The 21,421-nt window shown below is 56.9% G+C and overlaps 1 protein-coding gene across 1 annotated transcript in view; it reads right to left on the bottom strand.

Moving 5' to 3' along the window:
* Positions 1-2,723: 2,723 nt before the first annotated feature.
* Positions 2,724-21,421, bottom strand: part of TBC1D16 (TBC1 domain family member 16) — an 84,319-nt gene continuing 65,621 nt past the window's right edge. The window contains exons 4-12 of the mRNA XM_033847640.2: positions 18,589-18,750; positions 17,425-17,572; positions 16,346-16,513; positions 15,697-15,845; positions 14,901-15,035; positions 13,987-14,173; positions 11,728-11,907; positions 9,020-9,166; positions 2,724-8,160 (exon numbers count right to left, since the gene is read on the bottom strand). Coding sequence (XP_033703531.1) covers positions 7,912-8,160; positions 9,020-9,166; positions 11,728-11,907; positions 13,987-14,173; positions 14,901-15,035; positions 15,697-15,845; positions 16,346-16,513; positions 17,425-17,572; positions 18,589-18,750 — 1,525 coding nt within the window. The 3' untranslated portion in view covers positions 2,724-7,911. The remainder of the gene's footprint in view (positions 8,161-9,019; positions 9,167-11,727; positions 11,908-13,986; positions 14,174-14,900; positions 15,036-15,696; positions 15,846-16,345; positions 16,514-17,424; positions 17,573-18,588; positions 18,751-21,421) is intronic.

Here is a 21,421-nt window from a genome sequence, read left to right as displayed (position 1 = left end):
CTGACCTATCAAGGCAGACGTATTATCACATTCAGAGAATGAATAGCATATTTTCAAACCACTTTTATCTAAATTACACAGTACATGCCCCAGGAGCCCAGAGGTCTGGTTATTCTCTTGAGATGCAGAGAGAGGAGGGCCTCACAGGTAAGGGAGGGGGTCCACTGAGGAGGAGGGATGACTTTAGGGGTGTCCCAGGGCCAGCAACTGAATGTGGCCCATGAGGCCACTGGCAGGTGTCCTCCAGTCTGCAGAGAGCATGGCAGTGGCTGGGTGGGACCCTCCCCAATGGCCATGAGGAGGTGAGGGTGTGTGAAGACACAACCCCTTTAACAGTGAGATCCTTCATGTGGCCCAATAACGCGCAGAGATGATTGGGGCCCTGTTCTCACTGTAGTTTTTCTTCCGAGCATCTCCCAGGCTTGTCAAGCCCTTGTGCTCCTTCCCCTCCAGGTTTCTGCTGAGTGGTGGGAAGGAGCCTGTGGCCAGCCTCCTGTGGGTTCTGTTCTAAAAGCTGGTGGTCCTTGAAGAGAGGTGGACGATGGAACCGGGGAGGGAAAGGGCCTGGCTGACGCCTCCCCGCCCTGTGTGTACGTGAGTGTGTGTGTATAGTGGCGGTGGCTTCCCTGCAGAGGGACAGGATGGGGGTAGAGATGCAGCTGTACCTGGGCACCAGGGCCCCAGTCAAAGGAAAGAGCCAGACCTCGTGGGCTCCTTGGGTTTGGACAGAGGGTGTCTCAGTGGCAACCATGGGCCAGGAGCAGAGAGCCCCCTGCACGTTTTGCGTGGGATCCCTCCCACCCCTGTTAATTGCATGTCTTCATGTGGGTGTCGGGGGGAAGGAGAGACACCAATAACAACTGAGACTTAACTGGGTTGGCAGGGCTCATAATGGGATTCAACTTGACTGAAAGAAAATCATCTCTGACATTTCTGGCTCACCTGAGTCTCTGCAGCCAAAGGCCACTCAGACCCGAGGAGTTCAAGGTTTGCCCCGGGGGCCCCAAAAGTGCAGACACTGAGTGGCTTCTCCCAGGGCCGGCAAGGCAGTTTTGCTCATGGAGCATTTGTAGAGTACGTGCTGCCCGCCCCAGAAACCCCAGTGACCTGGTGTGCTCAGCCTCGGGTCCCTGGAGCAGGTCCATGGGACAATGGTACCCGTCTCCCTGGTGGGGCTGGCTGAACGGATGCATGAAGGAATGATAGGACTAGGGTGGTGCACAGGACGCTCACTCTCTGAAGTGAATGGGCCCCAGGGGCGGGGTGGGGGTGTCTCTGCCGCTAGCAGGGGTGTAAAGCGAACCGTGCAGATGGCCCGTCCACGCCACAACAGACAAGCTGCTCCCAGGCCCAGCCCTCAGGACCACAGGACAACAGAGGCCAGGTCTTTCCAGGGGCCACCCTGGAGAGTCTGGCTCTAGGGCAGCACATCCCTGTGCCCGTGACTACACGGCTGTTATTTCTGGGAGAACTAGAGCAGAGCAAAGACAAACACCTGATGGAGTATCCTGGCTGGGCCAGACCCAGGAAACCAGCTGCCCAACAGGTTTGAAAGGCCCTCTCGGGCAGGGGCATGGCCCAAGGTGAGGGCCACAATGGCCTTGACCCATTGCAGGGCTGCTCTGTGGGGTGGGACTGCCCCTTTCTGAGGACGAACTGACCCACAGCCGTGCCCTGGAGGGTGGTGATGGTAGGGCTGGTGCCCCTGAACTCCAGGCTCCCTCTCTGTCTGCACTCGGCCATCAGGGGCGACTTCAGATCCCAGGTTAAGGCCAGGCATGAGGGGGAAGCAGCGCCTCCCACTCACAAAAGGACAGAGAAGGTCTAAGTGGATCCACCAGCCAGACACGGCAGCTGATGCATCAGCGGGGCTGCTGCCCCTCCTGGCCACGTGGCCAGCCAGCCTCAGGCAGGGGCACTCCTGGCCTGCAGAGAACGGGTGACAAAGCTCTCTGTCGTCTCAGCCAAGGCCAGGTGGGTGGAGGATGAGACAGACCCTGCAGACACGAGACCCCCAGGGGTGCAGACATTCAGGAGGGCGGCATATGCACCCTCCTCCCCTCTCACGCAAAGGGACGAAAAGGTACACACAAAACCACAGAAAACCAGCTCGCAATCCCACAGGCACGTGTTAGGGCTGGGAGCCCTCCACCCACCAGCACGGTCCAGGAGAACCAGGACAGGCCCCAGCCCCCTTGCCCACCTCCCTGTAATCCCTGGGGCGTGTTCCCTATGGTAGGGCTCCAGGGGATGGAGATGAGAGAAGCTGATGCCTGAATTCTTCCTTTAACTCCCACCCTTAACAAGGTCAAATTCATTTTCTTTGCCTCCGTAGAAAGTTCACAAATGCAAGTCTTCGGCTTTTCCTGAAATCAGAGCCCTGGCAGCCAAGTCTCAATAAAACACTGTGTTTCCAGGTGCTGGGGCCAGTCTTGAGGCCCCTGGTCACTGGGGTTCACAGGCACTTTCCTACTACCTCTCCACCTTGGTGGCGAGCAGCTCCTCCCTGCTGCAGGCCGAGTGCCCCGTCCCCTTCAGATGCCTGATGGACCCCTGGGCCTGCAGCCAGGCTCCCCAGAGCAGGGCCTGCTGTGCCGCTGGCCAGCCCTCCGGCCCTCCTTGCTCTTCTATGGGAGCCCACTTTACCCAGCACTGGAACCTGCCACATTCTGACCTAACAAATCTCGCCGGACCTTTTCCTTAGAGGCGCCGTAGAGCGTATGTTTGTTGTCAATATGATTTTATTTACTTTGCAGTGGAATCCATGAGAGCCAGAAGCACAGTGGGGGCCGTGGCCCCTGGGGTCTGGGTGGCCAGTCCCGAGCCTGGGGCATGGCCTGACCAGTGGGCGATTGTATTTAAAAAAGAAAACAAAATGAAATACACAGAACGAATGCTAGCCACGGACATCAGTAATCTCTTGGTAATTTCATTAAACTTTCCCTTAAACAACAGAAACCCTGCCCTCTGACTAACACAAGGTGCTGGAGAGAAGATGACCAAGTGACTTGATCTCTGAACTTGAAATGTACTTTCCTACCTAGAAATTCAGCACAATGTGTTTAACGGCCAGATGCCTGCAGGCTGTTTGCATGCCCGCCCTGCCCCCAAGAGGCCCAGGGACACCCCTCTCCAGTCTCTACAGCCTGACCCAGGAGGCCACAGCCCCCTGCTTGAGTGGGTTTCACAGCCGTGGGGGTCCGAGGCCTGGACCTCATCCCTGATGCAGAGCTGGGCACATGGCACACAGACACACCTCTCGGGGTCACCAAGGTCATGGCTTATGGTCGGTTATCCTCATGGCAGGAGTGGGGTGGCATGGGGTGAATTTCACAGAAGAGGCACAGAGAGGTCCCCCTTAGTCGGGGACATGCAGCAAAGTGGACGTGTAGAAGGGAGCGGGTTTGCTGACTCTCAAAGCAGGGCGAGCTCTCGGGTTGGGAGCATGCCGCCTTTCCGCCAAGGCTGCAAGGCCAAGGTCAGTGGTCTCTTCCCTGAGTGGCAGGTGAAGCCCCCGGGGCTGGTAAAGCATCTTCATGACAGCTTCACCTGGAGAGTCCCCACGGCAGTCCTGTGAGGTGGGCTGGGAGGGCAGCGCCGTTCATTCTACAGATGAGGGAACCGAGGCTCAGAGTGCAGGAAGGTCACGCACCTGGGAAGGGTCAGAGGCAGGACAAGAACCAGGTTCCTGACCCCTAGGTAAGCATCTTCCTTCCACGCAGCACTGCGCAACCTCTGTAGGGGAGCCCTGTTCTTAGGCTTCACAACTTTGGGGGCAGTTCCCTCTGAGCCAAGGATGGGCGGGGAAAGAATGCTTTCACTTCGGGACGGCCTTGCAGCCTGGCTTAGAAACCCAGGGCTAATCAGATCCTGGGCCATCTGGTTCCCCAGGGTCTCCAGAGGAAGCGCCTGGCCTCAGGCCAGACCCGCAGGCTCCTTCCCTTTGCTATGGGTTTGCGGCGCAGCTTGCAGGCTGCACCTCCGCTTGTGTGTGGGGTTTCCCAGGGAAACTCCTCCTCCATCCTCTGAGGCGGGGCGGCCTCTGGGGGCCTCTGCTGGGCAAACAAATTGGAAGAGGCTTCCTTCTCTCGGCCGGGTGAACCCAGGCGCTCCTGCCACCCTCCAGCCTCCCCGCATGGCGGAGGGGAGGCCAAACAGAGGATGGAGGCTTCCGCAGGTGCAGGGCACAGCCATGAGCAGATTCCCACCACCCTGGGGGCTGCCCTCCTCCCAGCTATTTCTACCAAACAAGAAGCAGACAAGAGAGCTCAGAGGGACCTCACAAAAAACTGAGGGGAGAGCCACAGAGGTCCCCCACTGTGGTCCACAGATTTTGCCCCATTTCCTACCCATCAAAGGTCAGAGCTGGGTGACCTTTGCCAGGCACTGCCCTCATTTCAGGACCAGCATCTTCATCCTGTCCAGCTGTCTGCCCCCAGCAGGATTTTACAGAAAACTCAAAGGTCCTGGATTCAAAACTCTGTCCTGCCTGACACTCAGCTGATCAGGACAACACAGCGCTGCCTGCTGATGGCATTCAGACCAAGGCCGCCAATGGAACTGCCCTCTGGACTGCAGACCCTCCTCCTCTGCAGAGATGGGCTGGGGACCCCTCCCAGCCTGCCTATCCCCACCCCTCTAATTGGCTCAAGAACTCCAATTCCCTTGACTTGTGAGTTCCAAGTCCCCCCTGCTGGGACTTAAGTCAGAACCTTCTGGAATAGCACACTGTTCCCCTCTGCACTTAACCAGACCCTGACCCCACTATATGCCCACCTTCCCCACACCCAGCTTCATCCTGCCATCATCCACCTTCCCTGAGAGGGTGAAGCCCCACCGGGCTGGTAAGTCCCTGCCCCACTGCCCTCACTGTGCCAGCACATGCGCATCAAAGGTGCCCGCTCTTCCCAGAGGCCCCGACGACATCATGTAACGTCAGCACAGACATTAGCGGTGGGGAAACTTTTAAGTATGCATGCACACGCACCCCAGCCAATAACATTAAGTGTCATTTAGAAAAAATGGGTTAAATAAGCAGTATCGCCGAGGATGGCCGTGCTGGGCTGATTATCCTGTATTTGCACGTTCTGGCGGTGGGAAGGCTAAAAGTCTAATGACTGAATTATCACCCTAATGCCTTTTGCTGGCTGGGAATAATCCTGAGGCAACAGCTGCCGCAGGGTTTTTGGCTGGTTTCCTCTAATTGCATCCAGATTAAGGGAGCCGTGCAGGGGCGGGCCTTCTCCATCCCTCCGGAGCAGCGGGACCTCGCAGAGCCCACACACCCAGGTCTTCAGCTTTCGAGGTCCTGGCTGCTCCAGGAGGCCCAGATCTCACTGGGACCTCACCCAGCCCATAGGGTGAGAGGTGGGAGGGTCCTGGGGAGCCGTGGGGGTGAGGGGCTGTGGGAGCTGGGAGCTTCAGAATGAGCACTTTCCACCCAGGACCCTCCAAAGTAAGGGAGCCTGGGACCCCTCTCCCTCCACCCCGCACACAGCAACCCAAAGGCACAAGGTATTGTAAAATGCACGGACGTTCTTCTGCTACGGAGGATGAGGGGGGAGCACCCTTTCTCCTCTTAGGCATCTCCTGCCCCTTCAGGGGAAGTCACGCCCCTGGTAGAAGGTGAGCTCCAAAACAGTGTTATCTAGACCAGGACTTTGTTGTGGTGCTGGTAGACTCTTCCAGCCCCGTACCAGCCGCCCAGTTCCTCACCCCTCCCTGAATCCCAGTCCCTCGCCATGTCACTTCTCTTACTGCAGGGGAGGGTCCATTTCCCCATCCCTAGATGCTGAATCTGGCCATGTGACTTGCTTTGGCCACTGAGGTGGCAGCACGGGGGGCATCTGTCAAGGCTTGGGAAGGTGCCTGTACACTTCTGATTCTGCACCTTCGCCTTGGCCAGGACTGGCTTGCGGGAAGGATGCAAGAAGCACAGAGCAGAGCCAAGTCTGACCTCTACACACCTCGACATGTGTGAGCACACCCCTGGGACTTAACAGCTCCAGGCATGGGAGCAAGCCCAACCCAGACCAGAAATGCCCAGCTTGAGCTGCTGCCCCACAGACTCATGTGCTAGGTAAAAGTGTGTGCTAGTTGAGGCCACCATGTTTGGGGGCTATTTGTTATGTAGCATTACTGTGGCAATGGATAACTGTTACGCCTGTTCATGGGGATGTGGTCTCTAGAGGAGGGTCAACATAGTGCCTGGGTAACTCAAGCCATTTCCATAATGGATCAGGAGCCATCCTCCGGATGGAAAGGCAATCTTCTTTCCCCAGAAGCAGAGCACAAGTCTACCCCCATCCAGCCTGGATCCTGCTGCTGGACTGTAATGGTCAGTACCCTAAGATCTGGGCACTGATGGGGCTCCAGGATGGTCTCTCCGAAAGACTCTTGGACAGAGGGGCCAGGAACTTGGAAGTACCAGTGTCAGTCTCCTGCCTGCTGGAGGACTTGGGCTCATGGAGAAGAGAGAAGCTGAGAAGGGAGGAGGCTGATAACTCCTCTTTCCTGTTGATAAACATCTTTTTAAAGTGGCGCCATCCAGCAGCGTCAGGTCCCAGTGAGAAAAGCTGAGGGGCAGGAAGAAGCCTTAGTCGGGCTGCGTCTCCGCGATGACTCTCAGCATGTCAGGAATCTTTCTCCCCAGAAGAATGTGCAGGAGGATTCAAGGAACGATTCCAGCCTCCTTGCTCCTGCCAGTTCAAGAGGTGGCTTCCTGTGCAAATGGCTCCACCACTTTACACTGGCTGGGAGCCCTCCCATGCCCTTATCTGTCCTTCTCTAAATCCCAGAAGGAGCAACTGATGAGAATCTTTGGGAGCAGGGAGAGCTTGCTGGGAAGACCTGGTTCCCACACAGAAAGCAGAGGTGCCCTGAGTGATGGCTACCGTACTGTGGCCACTCTTGCGTCCAACCACCTGAGAAGCTGACTTACAGAAGACTGGCATTCATGGCAGAATGCAGGCCCTGCAGGGAAGTGGGAGTCTTTCTAGCACTTCCAGGTGCCTTTGTCTTGGTTGGTCAGTTAATACAGTACCCCTTCCCTCAAACATTGCAGATTCCCTTCAGATGATTTTGCATGCACACACACACACCTCAACCCATCCAGACCCCAGTTGGTTGCAGTATTTGGTGAGGTTGGCCTTAAACAATGCCAAATGCAGACATTCCCCAACAAAGGGAGAGGAATCCAACATTTCAACAGCCTGTGCTCAGGCAGCAGATTCCTTCACATACCAAGAGGACAGGATGTTGAAATGGACAGTGTGAAAGCCCCCAGTCCGCTGCTCTTACACCTCTTTACCCTGAAATCAGTGGGGCTTTTTTTGGCGGGGGGATGGGGGGCAGATGTCTTCACATCAGCTTTGCAGCTGTGGCTGGAGAAGCTGTGGAGTATGTTTGGTTCTTTCAGAGAATGAAGCCTGATGAGGCGGGTGTGTCCGGCTTGCAAAGATGTCTCTGGGCCTGGACAGGACCCCCTTGTTCTGCGCTCCCCGGCACTGGTGGGTGCACAAGACCTCTCCTTCTGTCTCTGCCTTTCCCAGTGCCTGGCAATACCCTTCGGTGGCTGATGAAGCTGGAGGAATTCCTGGGACGTGTGGAGAGCCATCAAAGGCAGGCAACACGAGAACCCAGCCAGCCTGCGTGTCCAGGTGGGATGGCTGTGCATTTTGGTCCCGCTTTTTTGGGAGGTGACTTTTCTCTGGGCAGCTGGCGGGTTCCACTTCTGTCACTTCTGGACTCCGCTTTTGTCCTTAATATGAAAAGTTTCCCTTCATGCCGCCCAAGGGCATTTTCCTTCTGTTTCTACCATCCCATCCCCTCCAAGCCCAGCCCCACCCCCTCCCCCATGCTTGGGACCTGGCTGAGGTTCCCTCACCCCTCGTCTAGCACAGGGAGCCCAACCTATCTGCGGAAACCGAAGCCTTCCCGGGGCGTCTTTGGGCCCTTCCTGCCTTCTCTGGGGGGCTTGGGCGAAGGCGTCTCCACAGTGCCCCCATATGGGCAGCTCTCAGACCCCGGGTGCTGGCCTGTGCACTCCACGGCGGGCATGTAACCACTGTCCCACATGCCAGTCCCACACAGCTTGCACAGGTCATGCAGGCTGCAGGGGATCCGCGGCAGGAGGCGAAACTGATAGAGCAAACTCCTTGCCTGCAAACAGAGAGGACAGGCAGTGACGAGGGCGTTGGGGGACAGCCAGTGGCCCGAGAGCGGGGGCAGCAATAGCCAGCGCCCAAGGGCTCACCCTGTGCCAGGTCAGGGCGAGGGCTCTGCCTGCCCCGTCCCTTTCAACACCGTGATCCAGCTGAGGGACGGGACTCACATGGTACCCGGAGCAGTGCTCCCATGTGGCTTGACACAAAGAAGGCTCCCCCGACGGCCTTCATATGGAGGGTGAACAGGGCAGGCAAAAGCGGCACAGGGCCCACCCTGTCCCTCCCTGGCTCAGCCTGGCCCCACGGCTCCACCTCTCCGCCCTGCAGGGTCTGTTTCCACCACCCTCTTCCTACCCACCCCACCCTGACCCCAGGCCCTCCTCACTGCCCCCGGGAGACACCAGAGAGCTTTAAGAAGCAGACTCCAGCAGGAGCCTGGGAAGTGGGGAGGTGGCAAAGGCGCCCTTTGTTCCACTAACTTCGGATGAAAAGTGTCCACCTCCCCTCCCTAAGCCTCCTGCTCAGTTTTCCTGGCTCTGGGCTAGGACTGAGGTACCGCAGGTGGAGGACCTGTCCATCAAACCAGGTAATCTGTTCAGTCCATGAGGAGAGAGGCCTCTTTGCCAGGGCCTGATGGGCACCCTGAGCAGCTGCCAGACATGCTGACCACTGGGCCTTGGTCAGGAGCTCCCAGGGTGGCTGGAGTGTGTGGGTGGGGCTCTGGAAGTGAAGGGGCAGGGCTCTGTGTGTGGAGGGCAGGGCTTGTGGGGGCTGTGTGTGGGCGGAGCTCTGGAAGTGAAGGGGTGGGGCTCTGTATATGGGAGGGCGGGCCTGCATGCAGGGGCCACACTCACCTTCCTGAGAACAAGCTCCCCATTCATGTGCATGGCCAGGTTTCCGAAGTGCAGAAGCATCTGGTCGGTGGCCAGCTGCTGCTCAATGACGTCATCCCCGTAGATGGCCACGATGGCCACACAGATGAAAAGGTGGAAGTAATCCGTCTGGGGGGATAGAGATTGGGTTCAGATAAGGCCCCTGACCCAGCCCCAGGGCCTGCCTGCAGGTAGAGGCCAAGTGCAGAGGTGCGGGGTAAGGGCTCGGGGTGAGGTCGTCTGGGTTCATGTGGCCCTGGGCAAGCCCAGAAGCCTCCTTCATCCTCAGTTTCCCCACCTGCAAATGGGCCAGTGTGAGCACCTCTATCCAAAGGCTGCTGTGACATACAAAGGGGCTGGCCACCCACGGGCTGCTGTTACCCTCCGGGGAGCCCTCTGGGAGGCTTTCCAGCACAGGGCAAAGAACATGCTCCTCTGAAGGCTGCCCCGTGCCCATTCTCTTGAGAGACAGTGCGTCAGAACATGCTCCAGTGGGTCACAGAACACGCCACTGAGAAAGAACTTTCTGGCACCCACCCACTGGTCGCTGTCCTCCTGCCTCCAGGCCAAACGTCCCAACTCGTGCCCCAGAGACGACTCTTAGGATTGTTGATAAGAAAGTGGGGAGAAGAGCCTCGGAGCAGAGCACGGCAGATCACGACGGTCCCCATGGAGCTCCCCAACGAGCCCACCATCTTTAACCAGCTTTACAGAGCCCATTGAGGACTCCGCTGTCTTCCTTGGAGGCTGCCTCATATGGCTGCCCAGCAAAGAAGGCCTGGCCCACAGCAGGAAGCCGGCACTTGGTCCTGGCTGGGGTACATCCTGTGCGCTCTCCGGCCCGGACACTTTGAGGGCACACCGCCTTTGAGTCACACTTGCTCTCGGGGGCAGAGGAAGGACAAGGACCACCAGGAAGCCTGTGTTTAGTCTCCTGACGTCGGCCACCCAGCCAGACAGAACTTTGTTCCTTTGCAAACAGGGCCAGGAGGAGCCCTGGATGCGGGCAGAAGTTATGGGCAGCAAACATCCCACACCCCACCCACTCTGAAGAGACCATTCTGGGTTGCCCAGCCCCTTCCTCTGAATTACTCCAGAATGGCCTTGATGTGGCTCAGAACGATCCTCCTGCAGCTATTCGAACTGTGGCCAGGGTTGGCGGAGGGCTGGGGGGAGGGGGGAGGACGGAGGAAGGTGCATGTCTACCTCCTCTCAGAGAGGACTCTGGGGCAGAAAAGGTGGGGCACATTCTAAATGGGGCTGGATGGCAGTACAGGACTAATCCCAGTTCACTGGACAAGGCCCAGGGCAGCGCAGCCCCTGAGGGCAAACTAGAAGTATCATAAATGAATGAAATAGAGCCTTTCTCACCCTGGGGACACTTTAAAAGTTAAAGCAGCTGGTAGTGACCACCCCCCTCTCCACGAGCTCACTCTAATGAATTAGCCTACGCCCACTACAATCATCCTACCCCCCGCTTCCAATCTCCTGCCACTAATTTGATCAAGTGGTGGGGCCAAATGTGGCTAAATTTAGCCTGAGAAATGGCCCCATTTGTTGGGTAATGCTCTGAGTTCACTTGTAACATTAGCCTAAATGTGATGTCACGAGGGTGGCAAACTTGCTGCTGGAAAAACATGCCATGAGGCTTTGCAAAGTGGACACAATTTTTTTTTTTTAAAATGTGATCCAGTGTTTTGGACCATCCTTGCCAATGCTTCCTTGATTCCAGCCTGCAGTACACGTCGAGCACGCTAACCCACGCAGGAATCGTGGCCCAGACCTGGGCCCAGCTGGGGGCAGGAGCAGGAGGCGGGTGAGGATGGATGAACACAAAGACAGCCTGTGGCACCAGCACCACATTTGTTCACACTCACTTCTATCAGACATAATCCTTCTTTGACATTAGTAAGGAGGGGAAACGCTGAGGCGCATTTCCGAGGGCTGGTGGGCGTGCCCACGTAACAGCGAGGTTTGTCTCATCCAAGTTGCTCCGGCTGCCGCAGGGAGGATGGAGCCCGCTCTTGCAGAAAGGGTCCTGGCCACCTCCCGGATGCGTCAATACTATTTTTTTTTAAGGCTGATGGATTCAGAGAGACTTGCCTATCCTTTCACGTCGCCAGCTTGTTGCTAATTTGGGCATTAAAGCTGTGTGACAGGGCCAGTTCGACGCTCTCAGGGGAATTTGTTGAGGAGACAATGATAACAGTGGATGGCAAGTGGAAATCACATCCCTGGGTGGGGACAGTGGGCCAGGCCCGGGCTCTCAGAGGGGCTGATGGGGAAGCAAGGTATCGGGCCCTTTCCCTGAGCCGTCCCGAGGGGGCAGGCGGGCGGGCACTGGCTCCAGCTTGTGGGCACTGGCGTCCTGCTCGGCCCCGCAATGTCTTTCACGCTGATTGGTTGTGACAGGAGCGTGCTCAGCCCCAGAACGTGGTAATGAGTGCAGTCAGTGGGCAATTTGCATCGATTTCAGTTACTTGGGAGGCGAATTGCAGGTCTGAGGCTGGCCACGTGGGACTGGAAGGCAGTCGCCATGTGAGGGGCAGACTGTGGCTTGCGGGGGGTCAGGGATGGTGGAGGGGGACCCCAGAGGAGGCGCACGGTTACGTGGGCACCCCACCCTCCTTTTAGACTGGGTGCAGGACGGCTGTCCCAGCCCCCAGCCCTGGGCACCGCGCCTGACTCACCTGGTAGTGGGCCCAGCAGGCCTCCCAGATCCGCAGAGCCTCAGCCTCGGGAAACTCCCGCTTGAAGCACAGCAGCAGCCAGCGGTGGCAGAAGAGCATCTGCAGGCCGTCCTCGCCCAGTGAGACCAGGTGCTGGTAGAAGCGCAGGTGCGTCAGCCGCAGCAGCTCCCGCAGGTACAGCTGGGGGCGAGGCCGAGATGAGTTAGCCCCCCAGCCCCGAGCACGCCTGCCTGCCTGGCCCAGGAAGCCCACTCCCACCGAGGCCCTTCCTCGGTCCACCCCTCCCGCCCGCCAAAGCCTGTGTGCCATGCGTGAGGTCTCTACCTGCTACATGTCACTGCACCCACTTGTTTTGTTCTGTCGCTGGAAGTCTGACTCACACCTGTCTTTGTCAGTTTAGCCCAGATTTCAGACTGTTTTGGAGGCTGTGGCGTGGCCCAGGGCAAGGCAGAGCACAGCACCCTGATGTGGACCAGGAGGCTAGTGGCAGGAAGACCCCCAGGCCTCAGGCGCCATATGGGGCTGTTTCTGACGCCCCCTCCCTTCTGGGATGTCGAGCAGATCATCCATTGACAACGCCCCCTCCCCCACACCCACTCAACCACCTTCCGCTCTGATCACCAAGATCCATCATCTTCCAGAGCTGATTTAGGACAGAGAGGGGGCGTTTCTGAACCCCGAGAGGCTCAATTCCTGCACTTAAGGTCACCACCCAGTGACTTGGGACGAGATGGAGGCTGTTTCTGGCAACGTCCTGCTCTGGCTGCTGACTTCACCAGCACCGTTGTAAAATCAATCTCCGGCAGCTAACAAGTCACGGGGCCATGTGCTTCGGAGCCCATCAGGGGCGAATCGCATCAGAGCCCGTAATTGCCTCCGCAGGTACCGTGGAAACCTGACATCACAGGGCCGATGCAGAGAGCACAGAGTGGGCAGGCTCGGCTGAGATCCCAGCCAGATCCTGGGGTGGGGGCTTGGTGACTCACAGGCCCCTTCCCACACAAGCGACCCATTGTTCCCACTTGAGACAGCCGCTGGGATGGCACGGGAACTGATTCTGAGGACCCTTCCCGACTGGCCAGTCTTTCCACCCAGTGGCCCACAGCAGGGTCAAGTCCAGGCACGCAGCTGACCCCCTCCCTCCCTCACGGGTGCCCCCCACCCCCGCTCTGGTGCCCGGCACCTTCCAATCCCCACCTGCCTGCTCCTGGCTCCCCCTCGTCCAATCCCCTGCTGTGTTCTGCTCTACCATCCATAGTCTTCAACGGCTTCCTAATGGCAAGTTGACGGGACATGCTCCTTGGCCTGGCATTTGAGGCCCTCCATTCAGCTCGACCCTCATTGCATGTGGGCCACCAACCTGACCAGGGCACCCAGTGCCATTGCCCAGAGAGCTCTCTCAGCCAAGTCTCGGCAGGCCTGACAGTGTCCAGGGCCAGAACCCACGTGCCATTGGGTCGGCCTAGTCCAAGGAGACACTGGGACGCCTGTCTTGGTTCCCACCTCTATCACCAGAGCTCTTTCTGTATCACTCCCTGGCACCCAGCATCCTCTCCTCACACTGTCAGCTTCCAGACCAAAAATCTCTTGCAGACTGGGGACCTGAGACCATCTCCCAGTGCCAGCAGCACCCGGCAGGTGCTTGGAGTGCACAGATGCTACGTAAGGAAAGAGTGCGCACTCCTGGCCCTGCCTTACCCAGCTCTGCCTCCTCGCTCCCAAGTCTCAGTGCTGCCTGGTCTGTGTAGGTTAGGGGAGGCCATGAAGGGAGGGGTGCCGGCTGCGCACAGCAAGCCTGCTGCCCTGGAGGTACGGTTGTGACAACTACCCAGCGGGCCTCGAGGTGGTTTCAGGAGCCCCTCCCATCCCCACCCCCAGAACCCTGGCTATGTTGGACCCCTGCAAGGGGCCCAGATGCACCTGAGGAACCATTTTACACAGCACAGGGTCAGGTGTGATAGGGACCCCCCCCTTCTTTGTCTCCCAGGGAGCCTGGGTTGGGATGCCACATGCAGGGAGGTGGGAAGCCACAAGGGGAAGGCCCTGCACAGTCTAGACTCTGGACCTGCAGGAGTGTGAGGTGGGGATGGCAACATGTGTCCTGGGACCTGGGAACAGCATGCGTCCCTCCTGGGGGAGCTGGCCCTACCCCAGAGGCCCAGGGCCAAGCCCCCCACAGTCCACTGGCAAGGCTGACCCTGGCCTTTCTGCTGCTTGCTGACCCACAGCCCCCAAGCCATACACAACTGAGAGCCTCACCAGCTGTTTCTCCATGTCCTCATCCCGAGGAGAGCTGACAAAGATCGTGTTCTGCATCAAACCCACAAAGCACCAGAAGGTGTCTGACTCGTCCAGGACCTCGGCCAGGATGGGTGCCACCAGGTCCGACATGCCCTGGGAGTAGCCGATGGCTGGGTTGTACACCGCATAGTTCAGCAGGATCCTCCTGGAGACGCAGTGCAGAGAGCAGGGAGGTCAGTGGAGGACGGCCGCAACATAGCAGTGTGTTGTTGTGCAGGCCAGTAGAACCCCAGGCTGAAGACCCTGGGCTGTCCGGGCCCCCATCTTTCACCATGATCTCAGAGGAAGGAGGGCAGCTCTGGGACCGTCTCCAGAGCCTGGGGAAAGGTAATGGCCTGCAATTAGGCACTCACCAGCCCAGCCCCTCGAGAGCAGGGCAAGGAGGAATGTGGGTCTGATTTTCTTAATTGTCAACTGCCTGTGACAAAGGGTGGGCTGGCCAGGAACGTTTTCATGGGCTGCTAATTTTGTGCAATTATTTGCCAGGAGGTAGCAGCACGTCAAAGATGCCAGCCTCAGCCCTGTGTGGCTTTATCATCCAGAAGACCACCCAATGGGAGACAGAGACACTCAGGGGGAGGCTGGCCCACAGCTGGTGTGAGACAAGCAAGGTTAGGCTTAGTGGATGCCCAGCGGGTGGGGCCTACAGGCCTTCCCTGGGCCTCTAGGACAATAAAAGACCCACTGACATTGCCTAAAATAGCTAACAACCCTCTGATTCTGGGGCATTGAACCTGGAGGAAAGACCCCTGACCCCTGCAGAAGCTGCTGCTCTTCCACTTCCCAGAGGGTCAACTGAGGCCTGAGGGGTGAGGTGGCAGATGGGAGTGACACGGGGCGGGGAGGAAACATGCTGGCCGGGAAGGTGGCACCTCATGCTCTCCACGTTGGGATTGCCTTCTCCTCTGAAGAACTGGTTGCTTCGATCTGTCCGTACCACATCCTTGTCCACGGTGAACTGCACGTTCCGCCAGAACGCTCTGTGCTCTTCAGGGGTCATGGAGAGCCTGGCATGGAGCAGAGCGCCCGCTGGGGGGTCAGCAAGCGGCACAAACGCTCCCGGCTGGCGCGGGCGTCCCGCCCAGCCCTGCTCCCAGATGGGAACTGGGGCCGCTGGCAAACCCTCCGGCTCCCACTGACCTGGGGTGGGGGTGGTGCACAAGGCTTTCCAAACATTAACTCGGCCTCACGGGTCCCAAACAGAGAGCTGACCGTAGCCCCGGGATCAGCGAGGCCCAAACGGACCTCAGCAGTCCCAGTGCCCCCCAAACACCCCCGCCACCCCGGGGTTCTGCGGAAGGATGTCAGCGCCTCGTTAAGTACGTTGAAAAAGTATTCTAAAATCTTGACATGCGAGCTAAAGAGAGCCAGTCCCAGGGCCCGCCGCTGGGGTAATAACTGCACTTATCCAGCCCCATCGCTCACGGTCCTGGGAGACCCATTTTTCAAGGAAACTATGGGTCACGGAACATATTATCAATGCTGAATTGCACCTCAAATTGCCTTTCCAAATGGCATTTCCCTCCGCGGCGCTGGGGTGGGTTTCCCTCCGCGGCGCTGGGGTGGGTTTCCCTCCGCGGCGCTGGGGTGGGTTTCCCTCCGCGGCGCTGGGGTAGGTTTCGTTTCCCTCCGCGGTTCGAGGGGGCCCCGGCCGGTCGCCGCGGTCACCTTTTCTGCTGGATCTCGGCGTATTCCTTTCTCTTCTGCATCCGCAGCGCCTCCCTTTCCTCCGACGTCGACTCGTGGCTGTAATAACGCAGCAGGAAGGGCCAGACCTCCCCCCGGATTGACACATCAATGCCGCCGAAGAAAATGGCCTGGAGGAAGCGGCAAAAGTTGGGGAGGGGCCAAAGTAGGGCCGCTCAAAGGACCCCCAAATCCCCGGAGATCTGTGTTTTGGTGGCTTTGCTGCGCCTTCTTGACAACTGATGCCTTGATTCAGATCGCTGCAATTTGCACATGTTTGGAAGGGGAAAGTGCCGGCCCCCCATTCCCATACAGGACACAAACCAGGCTCATTTCAATGTCAATGCCCCCCCTGGTGCGGCACTCAGATTAACCTGTCGTTCTCACGTCAGGGCCTAATCCCGGTTTTGGAATCGCGGCGCGGGCTGCGAGCTCTGCTATACAGGCTGACGCGGGGTCCTCCAAACCCGCTCCGGAGGTTGCTTTTTCATCGCAGCGGCTTTGATTGCTCTATCGGGCGCGTTCACACAGCCAGCTCTGGCACCAGCGGACGCACCCCCCGGAGGCGGCCCGTGGGCATGGCCCCGACCCCTGGTCCTGAATCGGGCCCCGCGGGCACACCGGGCCTCACCTTGCGGAGCTTGTACTCCTCCTCCACCTGGCCCAGCGCGTTCAGGTGGCGGAGCCAGGCCGCGACGTCCAACCGTCGGTACATGCTCTCCTCGGGGTGCGTCTCGGAAGACGGCAGTTTGGGACGCCGAATGGAGAACTGCATGCACGTCTTTTCGTCGGCGACCTGCTGGACGGGAGGACAGTTGGGGATCAGTGTCTCAGCCGCTTCGCTTTCGAAGCCAGCCGCGCTCTTCGCGGGATGTGAGCCTTCCTCGCTCTCTTCCGAAAGGAGGAGGACGCCTCTTCCCTGCATACAAACCCCTAAATGGCAAGTGTAATTAGACACAATTCAAATGAAAATACCGTCCTCTTACCATGGTCCCCCCTCGCGCTCCCGGCTCCCGGCCCACTCCCATCGACCGCCGCCCCCCACTGTCCCTCCAGCCCCGCCGCAAAGACGGAATTAATGCCTCGGACGGCCAACTTCCCTCTGCCGGGAGGGCCTGCAATAAATTACATGTGATTGGCCACATACAAAGGGATGGCTGTTCTGCGAGCGGGGAGCCCGCCTGTCAGGTTGTCTCCACGGGCAGTCACGGATCCAGGGCAAAACTGCAGCTGACATTTAATTCAAAAATCAAAGGTTGTTCAATGTAGGGGGGAAAAAAAGCCATGCTACTGTAATAAGGGAAGCCAGCAGGAGGCTCTGTGGGAAGGAAGGGAATTTTAAAGTCAGCCCGTTTCTAATAAGCACATACAGTATCTTAACCAGATAATTAAAGAGCTCTTATTACATTTGTATGTAGATTGAGCAAAATATGGCAGGAAGCCTTGTCAAAACATGATTTTTCAAGTGCGGAGTACTGCCTTTACAAGAAGCCTGGGCACATGTTTCAAATCCCAAATTGCTGCTCTGTAGGCCCCCAGCGACCACGGGTCACACCGGAGAGGCCTGGGTCTCCGGGGGAGAGAACCAATGTCCTGGGCCCCCGTTGGAGGGGAGGGGGGAATGGGAGGGGGGGTGTCTCAGCAGCCAGGTGCCTCCAGGGGTGGTGCAGGGCCTCCCTGGGGGCAGTCCCCAACCCTCCTCCGGGCTACCTGGTCTTTGAGGTGCGTCTCTGCGCAGTATTTCCATTGCTGAAGCACGTCGGGCAGCTTGTCCAGGCCACCGTGGTGGAAGTGGAACACCTTGTACTGGCTTTCCCGGCTGGCGACGACCAGCTGGCCGCTGGTGCAGGCCTCATCGCTGAGTGGCCATCGGAGGGTGGAAGAGAACAGACCCATGAATATGTAAACATGGGTTTTTATTTCCAAGTATAATCAGAGGCCCCTATTGCCAACCTCAGAGGCAGGAAACAGAAAGTCCCCGTGGAGTTTGGCTGCTGGCGGCAAGGGGACAGAATTATGCCCCAACAGAAGCCATCACCCCTTTGCTGAAGAAGGCAAAGCAGCTCCCTTCCTGGGAGACCCCAGGTTGTATTGTCCTCACTCCCGGGAGACCTGCCAGAGCAGCCTTCTGTCCCCACCCTTGCCTGCCAGGTCATATCCTCCCTTCTCTCTGGGGGTCCTGGGGGTGGATGCCCTGACGGGGAATCAGGTTTTGAACCCAGATGGGGCAGCGCTAAGGGATGCCCCTCCAGCAGCCTTCCCCATGCGTCATGGAAGGCACTCTGGGAGAATCCTCCGGGGAAATTCACAACACATGCCTCAGGGCCATCACCCAAACTTGGCTTCCCTTCCATGAAAGGCGGGATGTGGCTCTGGGTCTGGGAACTCCCACAGAGACATGCCTGCTTCTTCTAAGCACCAGTCTTGGTTGGTGCTTTCCTGCGGCTGGGCCACCCTGCCTTTCAGGAAGAGAGACATGAGGTGGCCGTTAGGCAGGGAACTAAAAGGGATGGCTCCCCATAATGAAGGAAAGCATGCCTCCCTCTAGAAAGCCATGGCCTCTTCCGAGCTGGGCCTCTGGGTGGGTGACCGGGGGCAGCCTGCAGCAACTGCTCTCTGTGTAGCCCTGGTTCGTTGTCTTTCCCCAAACCAGAGCTCCAAGCAACAGCTGCTTACCATCACCCTGAAAGCAGAGGAAAGAGTTTGGGAGCTACCCAGACCCAGCTCCTGTGGGGCAGCCGTAGGGGGCACTGCTGACGAGACTAGTGATGTTGGGAAGCAGATGTTTGGGGATGCAGGGGTGGTGGACCCAAGCATGGCCCCCCAGGACACGGCACACAGGCAGCTTCCAGGACATGGCCAAGAGGGCCTCACCTGAAGAAGAGGCGGAGGGAGCGCATGTGACCCAAGTCCACTCGGAACACACCGCAGATCTGCTCCAAGGCGCAGGCCCGCTGCGGCTCGTCCCAGCGCGGGGGCTGCAGGAGGCCACTGCTGTCCGGGAACTGCAGGTGGGCGTCCACGCTGGAGGGGGAGCTGGTGGAGCAAGTCATGTTAGGGCCACACGTTTCTCTGTTGTGCAGCCATGGGGGAAGGGCAGGGAGGGCTGGGGAAACCATTTCAACGTGCATGCACACTCAGAGATATAGCTGAACACGCTGGGCACATAGAGGCTGTCCACGGACACCCATGAATGAACGAACGAATGAATCCTATCATAGGTCTTGCCCAATTACACTTTAATGTGGATGGGAAAGCATTTTTGTGATCAAATTTTGTTCCACCTCAACAGAGATATTAGGTTGTCATAATGGCAGATGAGGTCCTACTGACTGGGTTTGAGCCCTTGCTATGGGACCTTGGGCAAGTTACCAAGCCTCTCTGAGCCTTTGTTTCCTCTTTTGCACAGTGAAGATAATAACATGGCTTCGTGTAGAATGAACAGTGCTCAGTGCTGGGCACCCTGGTTTTCAGGGCTTACTGAAAGAAACTGTTTTGTGACCATTTTAGACAGTGTGGGGCTTCCTTTTGGGTTCAGATTGGTTCAGTATTTTCCTGAAAAAATAGTGGTTCCATAAGGAAGCATTTGGGTTATAATACTGTTAATACTAATAGTAAACACTTAGCTCTGTGTTAACCACTTTTCATGTGCTTTTTATCACATATAAGCTTCACAATAAATCCTAGGAAATGGGTGATTATTACCACCATTGTACAAAACAGGAATTGAGGCTCAGAAAGGTTAAGTAACTTGTCTAAGGTCACACAGCTAGCAGGTGGTAGAGCTGGAATTTGAACCCAAGCTTTGTGGCCCACACCTTCACCAGTGTATTTAACTGCTTCTAAGTTCAAAGTTCAGCAATACAACCCCATTATCTTATTCTACTTCTTTAAAAAATTAATAATTTTGTTTGGCTCCTCGGTTGCCAAATATTTTATTACACGGATTCAGCTACACCACAGGTTAAATGCCGTCTCTTGAGATTTAATAGTAACATCTAGCAGATGACTGCTAGAATATCGCCAGAGTAAAGGCAAGCATCAGTTCTGGATCCCAACCCCGATATCCCACAGAGGTAAGACTGCAATCACTTTATCCCACTTTCCTGTTTCAGCCGAGAACATAAAAGTGTCGGAGGCAATGAATCCTGAGGCACCTCTTCCTCTGATGGGCACCAGGTCTCCAAATGAAGCTACTCTGGATTGTTCAAGCACAATCCCTCTAACTTGGAACTTCCTCAAAGAGGAAGACTGGCCTTTGTAGAAACTTCGCTGCTTCTAGAACAATACTGGGCCTGGTGTGCAGTTCTTCCCCACCTGCCTAAGGAAGTGGGCTGAGCCAGGTCCTCCCATTTCTGAGGGGCACCTGTGCTCTCCCAGGAAACAGACTCAGGTAAAGATAGACAGCCGGATGGGAGGGTAGGTAGACAAGCTGAAGCACGCAGCCACACGGCAAACTCGGACCCAAAAAGGCTGAGGGATTCCCTGTCCTCCCGAGGGGAGCCTGAGTGGCTGCACTATGCAATGACTGTCTGCAAAACAAGGCAGCCGCAGGTCTGAAGACAGCCCCCCACCATGCCGCTTCACACAGCATTTCATAATCTGCGTATTGAACAATGAGGCCGCAGTGGCCGGAGAGCATGTGCTTGGCATGCTTCCCCGGCGGGGCCGGCCCATCCGGGCTCACCTCCAAGCCCAGCCAGAGAGGGCCCACCAAAGGGTGGCATTATTTCCAGCCCCTCTCCCCCAGTTCTCCCCACCGCCACTCCACACGTACATAGCACGATCCTCCAAAACCTGCATGCCCTTCTCAACATGCTACGTCCTGCTCACCCCACAGGGCAGGCCAAGGTTTGCAGAAACCAGATCCAGGATGGACACTTGCTCTCGCAGAGTCCTGGCCGAAGCCACTGCTCCTCTGCTGTGGTGGAAGGACTGGGGTCCTGAGGGGAAGCAGCCCAGGAGAGAGGCCCCCCAACACCTTCCTGCAGCAACTTGCCCCCAGGCAGAAGTCTGCCTAAACCCTTTTACAACTCCTGAGGGGGAAATTATTTGCATTAATTAATTGATTGATGAATTAATTCAAGACATTATGTTGGGACCTACAGCTGGGGTTCCACGGTTCAAACTGGAGCAAAGTTGATAGGAGACTTCGTTCTCTTTTATTTAGGGCCTGTCATAGCAGATGACTGTACAGTCATCTAGGTCACCTAGGGCCACATCTGTTTCTGCCTGAAGACCCATTGCCATGGGGTTGAGGGCCGTATCTCGTTTGCTCTTCTGCATCCCCAGCTCTCAGCACAAGCCTGGCACAGAACACAGAGATTTAACACCCATGCCTGGGATGAAAGTGTTAAATGTCTGGGAATTTTGAAGTCATAGAAAAACATGGAAATAAAATATTGGGAAAATTGAAATATGTACAATTTTTATTTTTTATCTTTTTACACATGCAGAGCAATTTGGTTTTAAGAATACTCATATGTGTGGCATATAATTTGGCTTGTTCGTAAAATTATTGTGTGGTACATTAAAATTATAAGGATGGTTTATCTAAGGCAATAACTCCCAATATGCTATAAGTTAAAAATGTTTTATAGGTAGAGGGAGAAGATGCTAAACTCTAAGAAATATAGCATTTCTTTCTGAAGATCACCAAAATGCAAAACAGAAATGAATAAGAAAAGCCAGCTCTGCCGCAGCAAAA

This window comes from Tursiops truncatus, chromosome 20, assembly GCF_011762595.2.
Source record: "Tursiops truncatus isolate mTurTru1 chromosome 20, mTurTru1.mat.Y, whole genome shotgun sequence".
NCBI classification, from domain to species: Eukaryota; Metazoa; Chordata; class Mammalia; order Artiodactyla; family Delphinidae; genus Tursiops; species Tursiops truncatus.
The sequence above is the reverse complement of the archived record's forward strand: the minus strand, read 5'-3'. Positions and strand labels throughout refer to the sequence as shown.